This window comes from Vulpes lagopus, chromosome 8, assembly GCF_018345385.1.
Source record: "Vulpes lagopus strain Blue_001 chromosome 8, ASM1834538v1, whole genome shotgun sequence".
Taxonomy (NCBI): domain Eukaryota; kingdom Metazoa; phylum Chordata; class Mammalia; order Carnivora; family Canidae; genus Vulpes; species Vulpes lagopus.
This window is the reverse complement of record NC_054831.1, coordinates 117531176-117546611: the sequence shown is the minus strand read 5'-3', so window position 1 is coordinate 117546611 and position 15436 is coordinate 117531176. Positions and strand designations below refer to the sequence as shown.

At 56.4% G+C, this 15436-nt stretch overlaps 2 protein-coding genes across 3 annotated transcripts; one reads left to right on the top strand and one right to left on the bottom strand.

Annotated features, from left to right (window-relative positions):
- Positions 1–224: 224 nt before the first annotated feature.
- HPCA (hippocalcin) lies at positions 225–8667 on the top strand. The gene is made up of 4 exons (XM_041768326.1): positions 225–288; positions 2630–3028; positions 7533–7638; positions 7737–8667. Exons 2-4 carry the CDS (start codon positions 2651–2653, stop codon positions 7832–7834), a joined length of 582 nt encoding a protein of 193 aa, XP_041624260.1. The 5' UTR covers positions 225–288; positions 2630–2650; the 3' UTR covers positions 7835–8667.
- Positions 8618–14855, bottom strand: TMEM54 (transmembrane protein 54). Of its 2 annotated transcripts, XM_041768324.1 has the most exons (6): positions 14674–14847; positions 11853–12046; positions 9854–9913; positions 9526–9714; positions 9282–9416; positions 8618–8902 (listed from the first exon to the last, which is right to left on the bottom strand). In XM_041768324.1, exons 1-6 carry the CDS (start codon positions 14687–14689, stop codon positions 8828–8830), a joined length of 669 nt encoding a protein of 222 aa, XP_041624258.1. In that variant the 5' UTR covers positions 14690–14847; the 3' UTR covers positions 8618–8827. The 2 variants fall into 2 exon arrangements, with proteins under 2 accessions (XP_041624258.1, XP_041624259.1); XM_041768325.1 differs by lacking the exon at positions 9854–9913 and having other exon boundaries at positions 14674–14855.
- Between the last annotated feature and the right edge of the window lie 581 nt (positions 14856–15436).

Below are 15436 nucleotides of genomic sequence, written 5' to 3'. Positions count from 1 at the left end.
CCGGCGGGCGCTCCCTCACGAGGGGGCCAGGGAAGTGAGGGCGTCCCTTCCCCTCTCCCGGGCAGGGGCGGGGGCGGAGCCAAGCGCACCGCCCCCTCCCCCCTCCGGGGCTGCAGGGGAAGGGGAGGAACGGGGACCCCCCCAGGGGAGGGGCTCCGGGCGAACGCCGCGGGGCGTCTCCCTGGCAGTCCCTCCCCCCGCCCCCCGCCCGCCCCTCCGGCCGCCTCTGCCGCCGCGCGCCGCAGCAGCGCCGCCTTCCCTGCGCAGTCGGTGTCTCCGCGTCGCTGGGTGAGTGGGGGCCGCTCCGGCCGGGGCCGGGGGGTGCAGGGAGGGGGCAGCCCAGAGGGAGGGGGCCCCGTCGAACCTCTCCAGCCCCGCCGCTCGCGCGCCTCCCGGGAAGCCTCCCGCCCAGGGCGCGGGGGGGAAGGGGGCTCCCCGGGGGAAGGAGCGCGGCGCTCTCCAGGGTCCTGACCGCCGAGTGGCCAGCGGGGAGGAGTCGCGTTCTGGTCGCCTCGGAGCGCCCCCTCCAGGAGGGGCCCCGCGCCCGGCGCTCTGAAGCGTGGGCTCAGGGCGAGAGCTGGGGAGAGGTTTGGAGAGGATCCCCGGGGTGAGTTGCTCAGGTCGAGCCGTGGGTCCTTCCCATCTGGGGGACGAGGGAGTCTTTGCGGAGACAACAGAATCTCCTACCACCCTCGTTTCCAAGTCTCCCGATTGGGAGGGGCAGCTCTGAGGGTGGCAGGGAGGAGGGGGCACTGGAGGATCTCTCCTGCTCAATGCATCTCTCAGCCCCCGCCCCGATGACCCAGTTCCTTGGACCTTGAGGAGGGGACTAAGGGACACACTCCTCTGCCCCAGCCCAACGCATTTCCTCAGTCCCCACCCCCCACTTGTTCATTGGGTCCTCAGTCTGGGGCAGAAGAGGCTGCTTTAGAAAGGAGGGTCATCAACTTACAAAAACATGCATGTGACACACTGCTGAGGACACACACAAGTCCCCCAAATGGCCATTCAGGCACATCCCCCTCATACTGTGATGGGTGCATACCTAGTCACATGCACATGTATGGACTGAAACACACGGGAGTCAAAGGCAATGCAGAAACCAGGGGCATATGCGCATACATGAATGCTAGCACTCACACACATGCTCATCCACATGTGCACAGAGCTTCATGCAGATGCACACACAAGGAACCCCTTCATCCTGTCTCACTCCCAGTGCCAGGCTGCGAGGAGGGAGTCACCTGCATGCTTCCCTACATCCCTGCCTGGAACTGCCTGGCTGTCTCCTCTCCCTTGCCTTCCCCTCAGCCATCCACATCCTAACCTCCTACATGAAAAGGTAAGTGTTGGGGGAGGGTTGGCTGGCCGGGGCTCTCCCTGGAAGAGAGGCCCCCAGTAGGTCGGAGAAGGGTTGCGGCTCCCTCTCCTGGGACCTAGAAGCACCCCTGGGAAAAGAAAGATGGCAAGGGTTCCTGAGGGTTCCACGTGCAGCTGGCCATGTGAGAGGTGTCGGCATGGGAGTTGGCTTGTGATGGCATGTGTGAGACATGTGGGGTCGTGGGCTGGTGTCTTGATGCATAGGGTATGGGAGCTGTTCGTGAGTGGTGCTGTGTGTCAGAACATGTGAGTTGTGGAGCAGAGAGAATGCTGTCATGTGTGGAGGCATGGTGACCCATGGGTGGCTGTGCGCTGGTGTGTGAGTGGCATGGGAGCCAGTGTGTGGATTTGGTGAGTTGTGTAGCACAATTTGTGTGTGTATTCATTTGTATATTGTTGTGCATAAGTCTTGTGGCACCTGGGTCCATGTAAATCATTTTTATTTAAAACTTACATAGCACATATATGTGCAGGCATCACTGTAAGTGCTTCACATGTATTAACTAATTGAATCCCCATAATAATGAGGTAGGTACTATTACACTCACTTTACAGATGGGGCAGAGAGAGTATAAGGAACTCGTCTAAGGCCATCTAGCTGGTAAGAGGCAGAGCTGAGGTTTAAACCCAGGTGGTCTGGCTCTGTTGCCTAGGTTAACATCTACCTTACTTGGGCCTTTGTCAGGCACACATGTGTGGGAGAGAGAACAGGATAACAGGTCAGTGCCTGGGCTGCAGGTGTATTTTGTAGTGAGCAGACATATGTGAAGCAAAGAAGGAGCAGGAGGGAGGAGGGAGGACCAGAAGGCCTATTGCACCTCCCTGGGCAACTCTGGGAGTCAGCCCTATCACTCCATGGCTATGTGACCTGGACCAGATCTCCTTACTTCCTTGATTGAGTCTGTCTTCCCATCTGTAAAGTGGGGCTAATCTCCAGGCTTCACTTTGTGAGGGTGAAATTGTACACACCTGTGATGGCTCAGTGGCTGGCACTGAGCAGGCCCTCAGTAAATGGGAGCCCCCTTCCCTTCCTCTGTCTCCTGGTCTGTTCCCTGGGAAAGTATAAGCTCTGGGGAGATGGTGTGGAGCTGGTCACAGAGGCAGGATGCTGACTTTGGGCCAGCTCTTCTCTTTCCCTGGGTCAAATGAGAGGCCAGGTGGCTGGTGTCTGGGGCCTCCCTGGAGAGGTGTCAAGGGGCCAAGAGGGTCTGACCATTCCTCTCTGCCCCTTGATCCCCTTGGGATCCAGGTGGGACTTGGCTTGGTGGCCATGGGCAAGCAGAACAGCAAGCTGCGGCCGGAGATGCTGCAGGACCTGCGGGAGAACACGGAGTTCTCGGAGCTAGAGCTTCAGGAGTGGTACAAGGGCTTCCTCAAGGACTGTCCCACGGGCATCCTCAACGTGGACGAGTTCAAGAAGATCTACGCCAACTTCTTCCCCTATGGCGACGCCTCTAAATTTGCTGAGCACGTCTTCCGTACGTTCGACACCAACAGCGATGGCACCATTGACTTCCGGGAGTTCATCATCGCGCTGAGTGTGACCTCACGTGGCCGCCTGGAGCAGAAGCTCATGTGGGCCTTCAGCATGTATGACCTGGATGGCAACGGCTACATCAGCCGCGAGGAGATGCTCGAGATTGTGCAGGTGGGCCCCTGGGCCCCTCAGAATGCCAGGAGCAGGGCCCAGCCGCTGGCACCCGTCATCCCTTTTTATCCTCTCAGCAGCCCTTGTGGGTAGGTAGTGGCAGGTGCTACTCTTGTGACCCATTTGAAAAACCATTAGGAAATAATTTCCAATTTAAGGAAAAGTTGAGAAAACTCCCATATACCCTTTACCCAGATTCACCAATTAACTTTGGCCATATTTGCTTTATCATTATATGTGTGCATGTGTGTAATGCTTTGTTGTTGTTCCGAACATGGCCCTCTAACCCTGACTACATCAGGATATATTTCCTAAGAACAGGGACATACTCTTACATAACCCATAATATGATTATCAAACTCAGGACATTTAATGTAGAAACAATGCTATTATCTAACTTACAGACCATATTCCAATTTTGCCAACTGTCTCAGAATGTTCTTTATAGCCCTTTTTACCCAGGTCCGGATCACACGTTGCATTTCGTTGTCATGTCTCTTTAGCTGCCTTTAATCTGTAGCAGCTTCTCAGCCTTTGTCTTTCAAAACTTGACATTTCTTCAGGGTACAGGTCAGTTATGTTTCTTTGATCTCCATTTCCTAGTACTAACCAAGATGTTTATATATATCCTTACAATAACTCCATGAGGCTCAGACAGGTGAAGTGACTCGCTCAAGGTCACACAGCATGTAAGTGGAGTTAAGTTCAAGCTGGCCACTACTCAGAGCTGCCCCTAGAAAGGGGTCTGGCTTCCAGTTCTGGAGTTGGCTTCAACTCCTAGATTTCTCATTTGTAAAATGAGGATGATGAGACTGACCTCACAGGGAGATTTAAGGACCTGATATGAATGCCCGTTCTTTTTTTTTTTTTTAAAGATTTTATTTATTTATTCATGAGAGACACAGAAAGAGAGAGAGAGAGGCAGAGACACAGGCAGAGGGAGAAGCAGGCTCCATGAAGGGAGCCCAATGTGGGACTCGAACCCGGGTCCCCAGGATCTGCCCTGGGCTGAAGGCGGTACTAAACTGCTAAGCCACCTGGGCTGCCTGAATGCCCTTTCTTAGTACAAGTTTAAGTGTAACACATGTTAGCTCTACCTCAGAAATCTTCCAGAGTGCCCATCCCTTCAGCCTGTCATTGAAGTCCATCAGGGCTCTGGTTCCATTTTTTTTTTAAAGATTTTATTTATTTATTCATGAGAGACACAGAGAGGCAGAGACATAGGCAGAGGGAGAAGCAGGCTCTATGCAGGGAGCTCGATATGGGACCCGATCCCAGGACTCAGGGATCATGCCCTGAGTCAAAGGCAGACGCTCAACTGCCAACCCACCCAGGCATCCCTGGTTCTATTTATCCAGTTCCAAGTTCACTTTTTGCGTAAGCCTGTGTTTCTTTACCCATATAGTAGGGGTGTTAGCCCCCAACATCACCAGGTTATTGTTGGTAAAGAGAGTAGGATAGGGGCTCCAGCAGAGGATCCAGCATATACTTGTTACTTGGTTAATGTTAGCAGTCGTCACTTAGTATTGTCTCCTCTGCACATTCTCTACTCTAGCCAGAATGGCCTTTTCAGCATCCTTCGGATATGCCCTGAATAATCCCACTGCACAGCTCTGCACAAGCTCTTGTCCTGTTTCCTTTTGCCTCTCTGAATCCTTTCTCTCTTGTTCCCCAGCTTTGCTGCTTCCCCCTCCACCTCATCCAGATCCTACTGGATTCTTGCTTTGGCTTCTCTCTTGCTAAGCATGGGGGTCTGCTCTTGAGCTAGAGTAGAATGGGCTGCTTTGGAATGTGGTGCCCTCTCTGTACCTATCATTAGGGTAAAGCCTTAATGTTTGTCTGACTCCCATGGGTCAGGCATTAACTCTCTAGTTGATGGATAGTGGGAAGTTCTGGGGGTCCTGGTGGAAGGGTTGGGGCAGGTGGGGTGATAGCAGATCACTCAGGAATTGGGCAGCAGCTGGATACCAACCAATATAAGGGATGTTCACGTTTTACCAGTTAGGGTTGTTGCACTGGTATATACTGATACATATCAGCCCTATTGGAGGCACCAAGCCCGACATCAGTCAAGCTAGCCTCATTCCTTGGACATCCTTAGGACCCCTTCCTGCCTGGCCTCTGCTCCTCAGGCCCTGATTTCCTTTACGGCAGCCGGGTGGCCTGAGATGGCCAGTGCTGTCAGAGCTCTGCAAACCCCAGTGACATTAATTACAAGTCGGCTCAAGTGAAACAATGAGTGCACAGCAATTCCAGACAATTAATTAGGAGGCCCAGGAGAGGAGTGTCATGAGGGGAGCAATCATTCTCTAAATCACTCGCCCATCCTTCTAAAGACCCAACCCTGCGGTCAGGTGTGGGCACATTGCAAGGGAAAAAAACGCTGCATCTTGGCCTCTTAGGGCTCCCACTCTGGTGGGAGGGAACAAGTGTTCAGCCCACACTGATGAGCTAAATGTGGCATCTGAGAGTCTAGGGGACTGAAAGGCAGGGAAGACCTGAGGATGTGATGGATGAGTAATGATTATAATATGAGCTGCTGTTTACTGACCACCTACTCTAGCCAGCTACTATTCCAACTATACACACTGTCTCATTCAATCCTCTAGATAGTCTTCATGAGGGAGACATGAGAAACTGAGGTTCACAGAGGTAAAGGACTCGTCCAGTAAAGTGATTAGTGGAACCAGGAAGCCACCGCAGGTGCACCTTCCTTCGAAGTCCCGGCTGGTCATCACCACCCACAAGCATCTATTCAGCAGCTAGGAGGGAACAGATCCTAATTCAGTCTCTGCCATCAATTCCCTTCCAAGCCTCTGTTTCTTATCTGGAAAATTGGGATCAGGATACCTGCTTTTCAGGCTGTTGTAAACTCGAGAAATAATGCATGTAATGTACCTGGCACATAGCAGGTGCCTGATAAGTAGTAGCTAGTAGTATTATTCCAAGTGGAAGCTGTCCATTCTGGGAAACCTGAAAGGCATGGAAGTGTTTGGTTGTGGTGGGGTCACCCACCAGGGGAGGCCTGATAATGGAGAGGTCAGTAAGGAGCAGAGCACCAAGTCCCTTGAATTCCTAGGACTGAATGGTTTGGACTCAGTAGAGAGGACAGTGGGAGGTGCCAAAGGCTTTTAAACAGTGGAGCCCCTGCCAGATGCCAGACACTGTGCTAAGTTCTGAGGATATGGACACTAGCTAGGTGTCCATGATCTTTATCTGTATGCTGGGGACTAGGAGCAATCCTACAAAGGCAAAATTACTTACAAAGAGGTGTCCCCAAAGGAAAAGCCCAGGAGACTCTGGGCCAGCATGGGGGCCTTGACCCAGCTGGGATCAGAGAACGCCTCCCTAAAAAAGTGCCATGTAAGTTGAGTCCCAAGGAAGAGTGGGAGGCAGCAGAAGGAGCGTGGGGCAGCATCCAGAAGGAGCTGGGTGCATGGTGGGCCTGGAGGGAAGCCTGCGTGTGTGATGGGAACGAGGGGGTGGCCCATTGGGCTGTGGACAGGGCGGTGATCTGTGTTTGGAAAGCTTTCAGAGGCAGTATAGGGGACAGACCTGAGGGAGAGAGGCCTGAAGAGACCAGTACGCAGGCTGCGGCCGGATCTAAGGCAAGGGAAGTTTTTGGGGTGGAAGAAGGGAGGCTTCTGGGCGGAGGTGTCAGTAGCAAAAAGCTGGAGGATTGGGGTGATCGATTTAGTCCTTGAGCTGTGGGGCGCTGGGACCCAGCCTATCCCACAAGCCAAGCCTTACGTGCTCTGTGTACATGTAGCACAAATACCCTACCCTCCCTCGCGTTGCCTCCAGAGCTCCTGCACGTGGCAGCTGCAGTTCTGGGCACAACCGAGCGCATACTGGCCCCGCCCCCGGCAGATGCTCTTTTGAGTTTATTTGCATAACGTCTCCGCCCCCTCTGAGCCCAGCTGCCTCGGGCCTTCAGCCCTTAGAGAGACCCTGCGCCCCCTGCCGGCCACAGAGGCCCCGCAGCGCAGCGTCGCCTCCTCTGCCCAGCGCCCCCTGCAGGCCCCGAGCGCTGGCGGCCCAGAGCCCCCAAGTTCCAGAAGAGCAGCGCCTGGCCCGTACTTACCCTGCAGCCTGCGGCGCCAGGTGTTCTAGTCCCTTCGCTATCCGGGCCCTGATAGCCTCCAGCATCTCCCCTGGCCCCCTGCACTCAGACACCCCAAATTCTCGGCGCCGACTCCGAGCTTCCCGCCGCGGGGCCTCTGTACGTGCAGGCTGCTCTGCCTGCAATGCCTTTCCCGCCTGGCGCGCCAAAGGAACTTGGTCAGGGCCCACTCCAATAGCCCCCTCTTCTGGGAAGCCTCCCCAGACACTCCTTCCTGAACATCCCCCCCACCCCGGCCTCCCGCTTCTCCTCCGCGACCACCTCTCCGCCTCCCCGAGGAGCTACGATCTTCCGCGTCGCTGGGGGCGGCTTGGGATGGAGGGGGGTGGGGGGGCTCGGGCAGGCTCCTCTCACTCCCTGCCTCCCCCTCCCGCCCCTCAGGCCATTTACAAGATGGTTTCGTCCGTAATGAAGATGCCGGAGGACGAGTCGACCCCAGAAAAGAGGACCGAGAAGATCTTCCGCCAAATGGACACGAACAACGACGGTGAGGGGGCAGGGGCGGGGCGGGGCGGGGCGGGGCGGGCGCCACACCCCCTCGCTCTCCCGCGGCCTCCTCCCGCTCACTGCCCCCTCGCCCCGCAGGCAAGCTGTCCCTGGAGGAGTTCATCCGCGGAGCCAAAAGCGACCCGTCCATCGTGCGTCTGCTGCAGTGCGACCCCAGCAGCGCCTCCCAGTTCTGAGCGAGAGGACCCAGGTTCCCCCTCCTCCCTGCCTTCACTGGCCCTCTCCCGGCTCTCAGCTTCCTCTCCCTTGTGTCTGTCCAGCCTGGGGGTCAGACTGGGCTCCCCCAGGGCCTGCATTCCGGGGTCTATGGAGAAGGGAACCCCGCGGTAGCCCCAGTGCCCAAGCAAGCAAGCGGTCAGCACCTCCCGTCGAGGCAGTAGCTCCCTGAGGCCGTGGTTGAGACGCAGGCTCTGGCTGGGTCAGCCTTCTCTTACCATTCTCCTGCCCCCCGCCCCTGCCGCCCCTACCCGCAGCCTCAAGCTCCTCCCCGAGCCCCCACCCAGCTCTAGTAGCTCTCGGTTAGGGTGGAGGGGGAATCATGCCCAGGTGAGGAGGCTGTCTTCATTTGGAAAGAAGAGAAGGATTCCAGAGGTGTTTGAGGAAAAAGCTTCCTTGAGCAGTCCTTCCCTGCAGGAAGGCCTCAACTCTTCCTGTTCCGCTGCTTTTGTTGGGCCTGGAGGCCAGGATGCAAAGGAGAACCTTCCGGTTCCAGCCTCCCAGCTGTGGGTCCCATGAACCCCTACCTGCCTTTCAGCACTTGGATGAACACAGACCCACTGATCCTTCTGTGTAGTTTTCCTCTCTCAGACACACACATGCACACACACATGCACACACACACACACTCAGGCCCACGGATGGGCAGACACACCCAGAGCCCCACCCACAGCATCCTGTGTGGGAAAGAAGCACAGGCCCCCTGGCCAAGTCCCCGCCCCTGCTGCATGCATCCACGTGGAGCATCTCTGTTCTTTTTAATAACTTCAGAATAAAGTCTCATTTCAGCGCAGTGGGCTGGGTAGCTGAAGGAGGGGGTGGAAAGCCCCAGTGGGGTCCCTGAGTGACCAGTGAGCCTCTCGGGTCTGCTCCAGGAATCCTGGCCTGGTCACAGTGCAGACTTGGTTGTAGGGCCATAGTGGTCATGGGGCCTGGACACCGGACATCAGCTCTCAGAGAGTCAGCGGCTCAGAACTGGTACAGCTCAGCAGGTCACGGCCCTCCACAGGCTCTGGGCTCTCCTGTATCTGCAGAGGCACAAGAGGGTGCTAGGGTCTGAGTCTGCTCCTCCAGGACACCTAGGGGATGGGAGGAGGGGAGGGCTGCGAGGATCTCTGGGGCAAAGAGGCATCACTACACCCTCCCATATAAAATACTCCTGCTTCTCCCTCAAGACTCATCCTGGCCCTTGGGGGAGCCAGGTTTCAGCTGTGTGACTTAGCTGGGAGATCTGACCTCTCTAAGCCTCCAAGCTTCTCCCTTTTGTCCTGGGGGAAAAGCTTTTGCCCCAGTTCTCACGGCAAGCGCCCCATACAGAGGAGTAGGGGAAGACCAGCCTAGCTCCCCAGCAAGTGCTCCCAGAAACATGGGGAGTCAGGGGCTGAAAGAGGGGATAGCAGGCCTTACCATGCGGTGGCTGCTTTTTCCCCACCACGGCCTCAGTTCCAGCAGCTGGTGGGTGAGCTGGGCACAGCGTACAGCAAACACACTCTCTGCCATGCAGAGAACTAGCGAAATGCCCCAGAGGCACAGGCTGGAGCTCTGTGGGGGCACAAGGCACAGGATGAGGGGGGGCTCCAAGAACCCTTCCTGCCCCCACTCCCCTACCCCAGCCCTGCACTCCCTGCAATCCCAAGGCCTAAGCACTCACATAAATGCGTGTGGGGTCGAAGGGACAGTCAGGCACCAGTACTAGCAATTCGGGGCTTCCGAAAGTGCAGGCAGCCAGCAGTGCACGGCCCTGGGTGGCAAACGTCACAGCGATCGAGGCCAAGAGGCCCAGAGCACAGGTCAGAGACAGAAGGGCACAAGCCACACTTGAGCTAAACACCGTCCAGCGCTAGATGGGGGAGGAGAGGTGGGTACTGGTCAATGGATGTCATGAAGTCGGCCTCGCTCCCTCCAGGCAGACCAGGCCCTTGGGGGTGGCCACTGCCCCTGTGCTACCCCTACAGCCCCTCCCAGGAGGAGCCGCATACCAGGGGGACGCTGGGGAGGTAGCGTGACAACACGATGGCTGCAATGCCTGATGTGATGACCTGTGGGGGAAGGAGAGTGGGTAGGGGGTCAGGGCCACTCTTGGACAAAGGCTCCACTAAGGCTAACTCTAGCCCTCCCAGCCCCCAGCCCCTCAACCTGGCTTGGCTTTGGCCTCATTACTTCCATCTGCACAGAGGCACTGACTCCTCATGTCCAGCCCTGAAAACATGTTTCTAATACCCAGTAATTCCCTGCCTGCAACCTTCCATGACTCCCACTGCACATAGTTGTGTATCTCAAACAGGCCCCTGTGTAACACAGGGCTGCAGGGTCATGTCACAGGGTATATATGACAAGCCTCCCTGGAGTGGAAAAGATTTTGGAAGAAACTAAGTAGCTCAACTGGCAAGGAACTAAAAACAAAATTGTTATTTTAACAAGTCAGAAAACTTTATGAAGTAGGGGTGCCTGGGTGGCTCAGTCGGGTAAGCATTCAATTCCAGCTCAGCTCAGGTCTGGATCTCAAGGATGTGAGTTCAAGACCCCTGTTCAAGACTCCACACCTAGCATGGAGCCTACTTAAAGAAAAAAAGAAAAGAAAAAAGAGAAAACTTAAGGAGTAGAATTCTATGGGCTGGGCGCATGGGAGGCAGGTTGTCTGATGGGGATCCAGCAATGTCTTTAATTCACCAAGCAGACTCAAGTAAGTGCCTCAGCCTCTTGGGGCTAAGTCCTACTCTGAAGGCTGAGCTCACAGAGCGGACACTAGCTCTGGTGTCATACACAAGTCGTTTCAAATCCAGCTTGGCTTCTTTCTATCAGCAGGACATTGGGCTCACCATTGGTGTGGCCCATGTTGCCGGAAGCAATGAGGATTAGCTGAGAAAATGAGGGCAAAGCTGAAGGGGTGTGGCCCGGAGCCCATCCCCAGTGGATCTCCAAACCCGGAGCTCACTGCTTTCCTTGACTTCCTTGCAAGGCAGGTGAGAGGAAGGAACCCACTAACACCACCAGGGGACACTACACACATCTGTACCGCCCAGCCCTGTCCCATTCACTGAGGCTCTCCTGCCAGCTGAGGCCTGAGATCTTCATTCACCCCAGCCTTGGGGCCAGCAGGCTGTTTGAGCTTCACTTTGTAGAGGACAGAATAGGCTTTAGAGACAGAAATAAGTCCCTCAGGCAGGAGGCGGCAGAGGTGGAACTCCAGAATTTGAGGTATGGATGTTGTCCAACAGCTGTTACCACCTCTGCTAACAGGTGGGAAAGAGCTTTATGACCTTGAGAATACCAGGCTCCTTCACTCATGTATTCCTCAAACAGGTATTGACATCCAGTCTTAACCATGGCCACCATTAATCGAGCACCTACCATAGATCAGGCCAGTGCTGAGTTCCTGACAAGTCGGTTTTTTCAGCATCTCCAGAAGAGATTTTAGCTAATCCCACCTCCACACCTTTGCCTCTGCCATTCTCTGTATCTGGAATGTCATCCCAGCTTCCCCTACTACTTGCTGGCCCCAGCGTGCCTCCTATCTGGGTTATGGTAATTACAGCCTATCTTTGAACTCCTACTCATCCATCAATACCCAGCTCAGGAGCCTCCACCTCTGTGAACACTACTGGACCCTCCCAAGCTGAGCTGATGCTCCTTCCTTTCAACCAGCACTGCTTGACGACTTCCTTATTGTAATAATAATCCTAGCTCGCAGTAGTCAGCATTACCCGTGTGCTAGATACTGTGACAAACTTGATGTGGATGATCTCATTAGTACTCACCAGGACCCTCTGAGGTGGACACTTGTTACCTTCCCCATGTTATAGACAAGGCAGCTGAGGCAGACAGAGAGGTTGAGAGACATGAACGGTTGGTAAGGGGCAGAGCAGAGGGCGTGGGGATCTCTACGTGCCCATCCCGGGCTCGGGGTAGGGACTCATCAAAGACCTTTCAAGCCCCCTCCACTCGCTCTCGCCGGTCACCCTCCCAGCCTGGCCATACCACGATGGCAGAAGTGACAGAGACGATGTTGACCACGCAGTACTGCAGGGCCACAGCATCGTGCGGGGCAGTCACGTAGCGCAGCACAGTGCCATGGAGTAGAGCGGCTGCAATGAAGCTCACGTGGCCCAGCACCACCAGCACCAGCCCTGTCTTCATCAGCACCTTCCGGAAGTCAGCCACATTCAGGCCACCTGTGGGGGACAGCCACGTCAGGGCTACGGGTAGGGCTCATCCTCTGGCAGAGGAGAAAACGGAGGCCCTGGCAGGAGTAAGGGACAGTGGGCTCTAAGTCTGTTTCTGTATGACTTGGAGTTGGTAACTTGTCTTGAGCCTTGGTTTTCTCATTCGGAAAAGGGGTTCATAATGCCTTCATGAGAGTCTTTGGAACTCTAAGGCTGGAAAAGCACACAGGTGGTGCTTAACAAAGGGGAGTAAGTAGTCCTTAGTGCTCGAGGTCACGAGTGGCAGAGCGATGACTTGAACTTGAGTCTCTAGCTCTAGATCCATGATCTTTCTACTAAACTCCCCATTCACTGACTTATTCATTCAGGAGTTTATTACACAAATGTTCACTGAGTGTCTGCTCTGTGCCAGGCCCTGAGGTACCACGGTGAGTTTGACAGTGTCCAGGCCCCAGGATCCCCTAGTACATGGAGCAAGGATCAGGTCCTGCCCAGAATTCAGTTTGGTGTATAGAGCCAGGCACACAGTAGATAATCAACTCACAATTACTGAACTGACTTGGGATAAGAAACTCAGTCTCTGAGTATCCATTTCCTCATCTTTAAAATGGGAAGAATAACCTTTGTCTCCCAGTGGAGAAGGAGGGTCCCACGAGGACACAGATGGGAAGGTAGGGGGCATACCCTGGGGGTGCTGGGAAAAGCCAGCTTTTGGTGCAGGGGCACCGGACAGGGCCAGGGCCAGTGGGGGAGGCTGGGATCAAAAGAACATCAGAGACTTGTATGCAAATTCCCTCTGAGTGGCCAAGTGGCTTCCCAGCCCCTACCTGCACACCCCAGGAACAAGGAACCCTCCTCTTTGGACATCTCAGGCTGCTCCATATATCCCTCTGGAATGTTCCCTGTGGGTCCTGGCTCTGCCCCCGAGGACACACACCATGCTAGCCCTTTGGCCCTCTCAGCCCCCTCATTCCAGCCAGCTCTGGGAGACTGGCCAGGCCCCTGAACCAAGCAACCCCTTTCTTTGTTTAGCTCTTTCCAGTGGGACCTGTGAGTCCCTTCTTAGACCTCAGTTTCCCCATCTGTGGCAGAGAGTGTTGGATCCTATTTCATTTATGGGAGCCCTGTAGCTAAAAGAGATAAAGAAAAAGAAAGAGAGGGATGGGGGATCCCTGGGTGGCTCAGCGGTTTAGCGCCTGCCTTCGCGCCAGGGCATGATCCTGGAGTCCCGGGATCGAGTCCCACGTCGAGCTCCTTGCATGGAGCCTGCTTCTCCCTCTGCCTGTGTCTCTGCCTCAAGCTCTCTCTCATGAATAAATAAATAAAATCTTAAAAAAAAAAAAAAAGAGAGAGAGAGAGAGAGAGAGGGAGAGAGAGAAAAGGACGCCTGGGTGACTGCCTTTGGCTCAGGGCATGATCCTGGGATCCAGAATCAAGTCCCACATTGGGGTCCCTGAGGGGAGCCTGCTTCTCCCCCCCCCCTCTCTCTCTCTCTCTCGTCTCTCATGAATAAATGAATAAATCTTAAAAAAAAAAGAGAGAGAGGAAGGAAAGAAGGAGAGAAGGAAGGAAAGAAGGAGAGAAGGAATCACTAGGTTGGATGTTCTTGGGGGCCCTGTGCCAAGAGGCAGTTCCTAGGGAGCAGGGAGGATAGGGTCACTGTCACAGCCCTTCTGGGTGACCTTGCCATATGTAAAATGGGGAGGGGCTGGTTGAGCGGTCTCTGAGACCCCTGGAGCCTGCACGGTCCTCTGCAGCTGGACCAGGTCTAGGAGCAGAGGGCAGATAATGAGCTTGACAGGAACTGTGGAACTGGAATGACACTGTGAAGCTTAATTGCGGGCCAAACAGGAAGCTTCCTCCCAGGGACCTGACCCACCACCCCATCCACCCACCTACCTGGCAGCCCAGACACCATCTGGCTCAGGGTTGGGCTCATGAACAACAACAACGTCCTAGGACCAAGACTTGATCAAACAGGAGGTGCTGTGCCAGAGCAGCGCTGTGCCCAGGCCGAGTCTCAGGGCCTGGCCTCTCAGTTTCTAAGTGACCATTCTTAGAGCACTTAGCAATGTGGCTCACTTCACTCTTAGGAGCGAACTTCCTTCTCACAGTAGCCCTAGGAGGTGGGGCTACCATCCCCATTTTACAGATGAGGAAACTGAGGTTCCCAAGGTCTCTTGGCTAGAGAGTGGGGAGTCCTCAGGTCTGTCTGATGCCCAAGGGCAGCATCCCCGTGCCCAGGAAGTGCGGGGAGAGGACGCATGGGTCCTACTGTGTCCCGCTGTTTGCTAGGGGCCCTTCCATCCCCGCCTGGTGGGCGGCGTGGAGCGGGGTGAAGGGGGAGCCTTTGCAAGGCCTCGGGCTCAGAACCCGCCCTGGCTCTCTCTCCCTCCCGCTCTCTCCAGCGACTCTCCTCCTCCCGCCTGGGGGGGGGGTCTCTCCCCCGTAAGAAAGGAAAGTAGGGGCTCGGGGCGGCGGCGCTACGCCACCCCCTCCCTCCACCTCCCCGCCGGGGAAACTGAGGCCGCGAGCGGAGAGCGGCGCGGGAGGGGGAGGAGGCGGCTCCGGCGCCAGCGCTCCGCCCCGGGGGATCTGGGGCGCGGGGGCCTCCGGGCCGTCCCGCCGCGGCTCACCCAGGCGCAGACACATCTCGGCTCCCGCGCGGGCTCCCCGCGGCCGCTTCAGCGGGGCTCCGGGTGCGGCGGCCGGCGGGCCCCGCTCGCATCCCCGTCCGCAGCCCTCGCGCCGCCCGCGCCTCCGTCCCGCCCGCGCCCGCCCGGCCTCCCTTCCCGTCACCCCCCGGGCGGCCCAGCCCCGGGAGGGCCCCGGCGGCTCCTTTGCATCCCCGGCCGGTCCGACCGGCTGGGCAGCCCTTCCCGGCCCGCCCGGCTGAGTCACGGCCCTGGCCCCACCCCCCGCCCGCCTCTCCCAGCCCTGCACCCCCTGCACCCCCTGCACCCCCCCCCCGCCCACCCCTGCAGCGGTCCCACTGCCGATGACCCCTGAGGCTCCGGGAGCCGCCGAGCTCGCGGTGGGGACCGTGTGCCTGGTGGCTGCGGCTGCCGCGACCTCGTGGGCACCCGGACGGGGCGGCCCCAGGGTGAAGGTGAGAATCCCCTTCTTTCTAGAAGATGCGGAGGGGCAGCCGTGGCGGTGCAGGAGCACTGCTTGGGGAACCAGAGTCCGTCCCTGACTTACTGCGTGACCTCAGGCAAATCACTTTCCCTCCCTGGACCTCACTTAGTTTTACAGGGCAGAGAACTGGCCCTTCCATCCTCCGGGCCGAGCAAGCCGCTTTCTTTCTCTGTCTTGGGGGTCTCGGTTGTCTCACACTCGAAAAACAGGAATAATAACTGGTGTCCTTAAAGGCTGTGGTGAGACCAAAGGAGATACCAA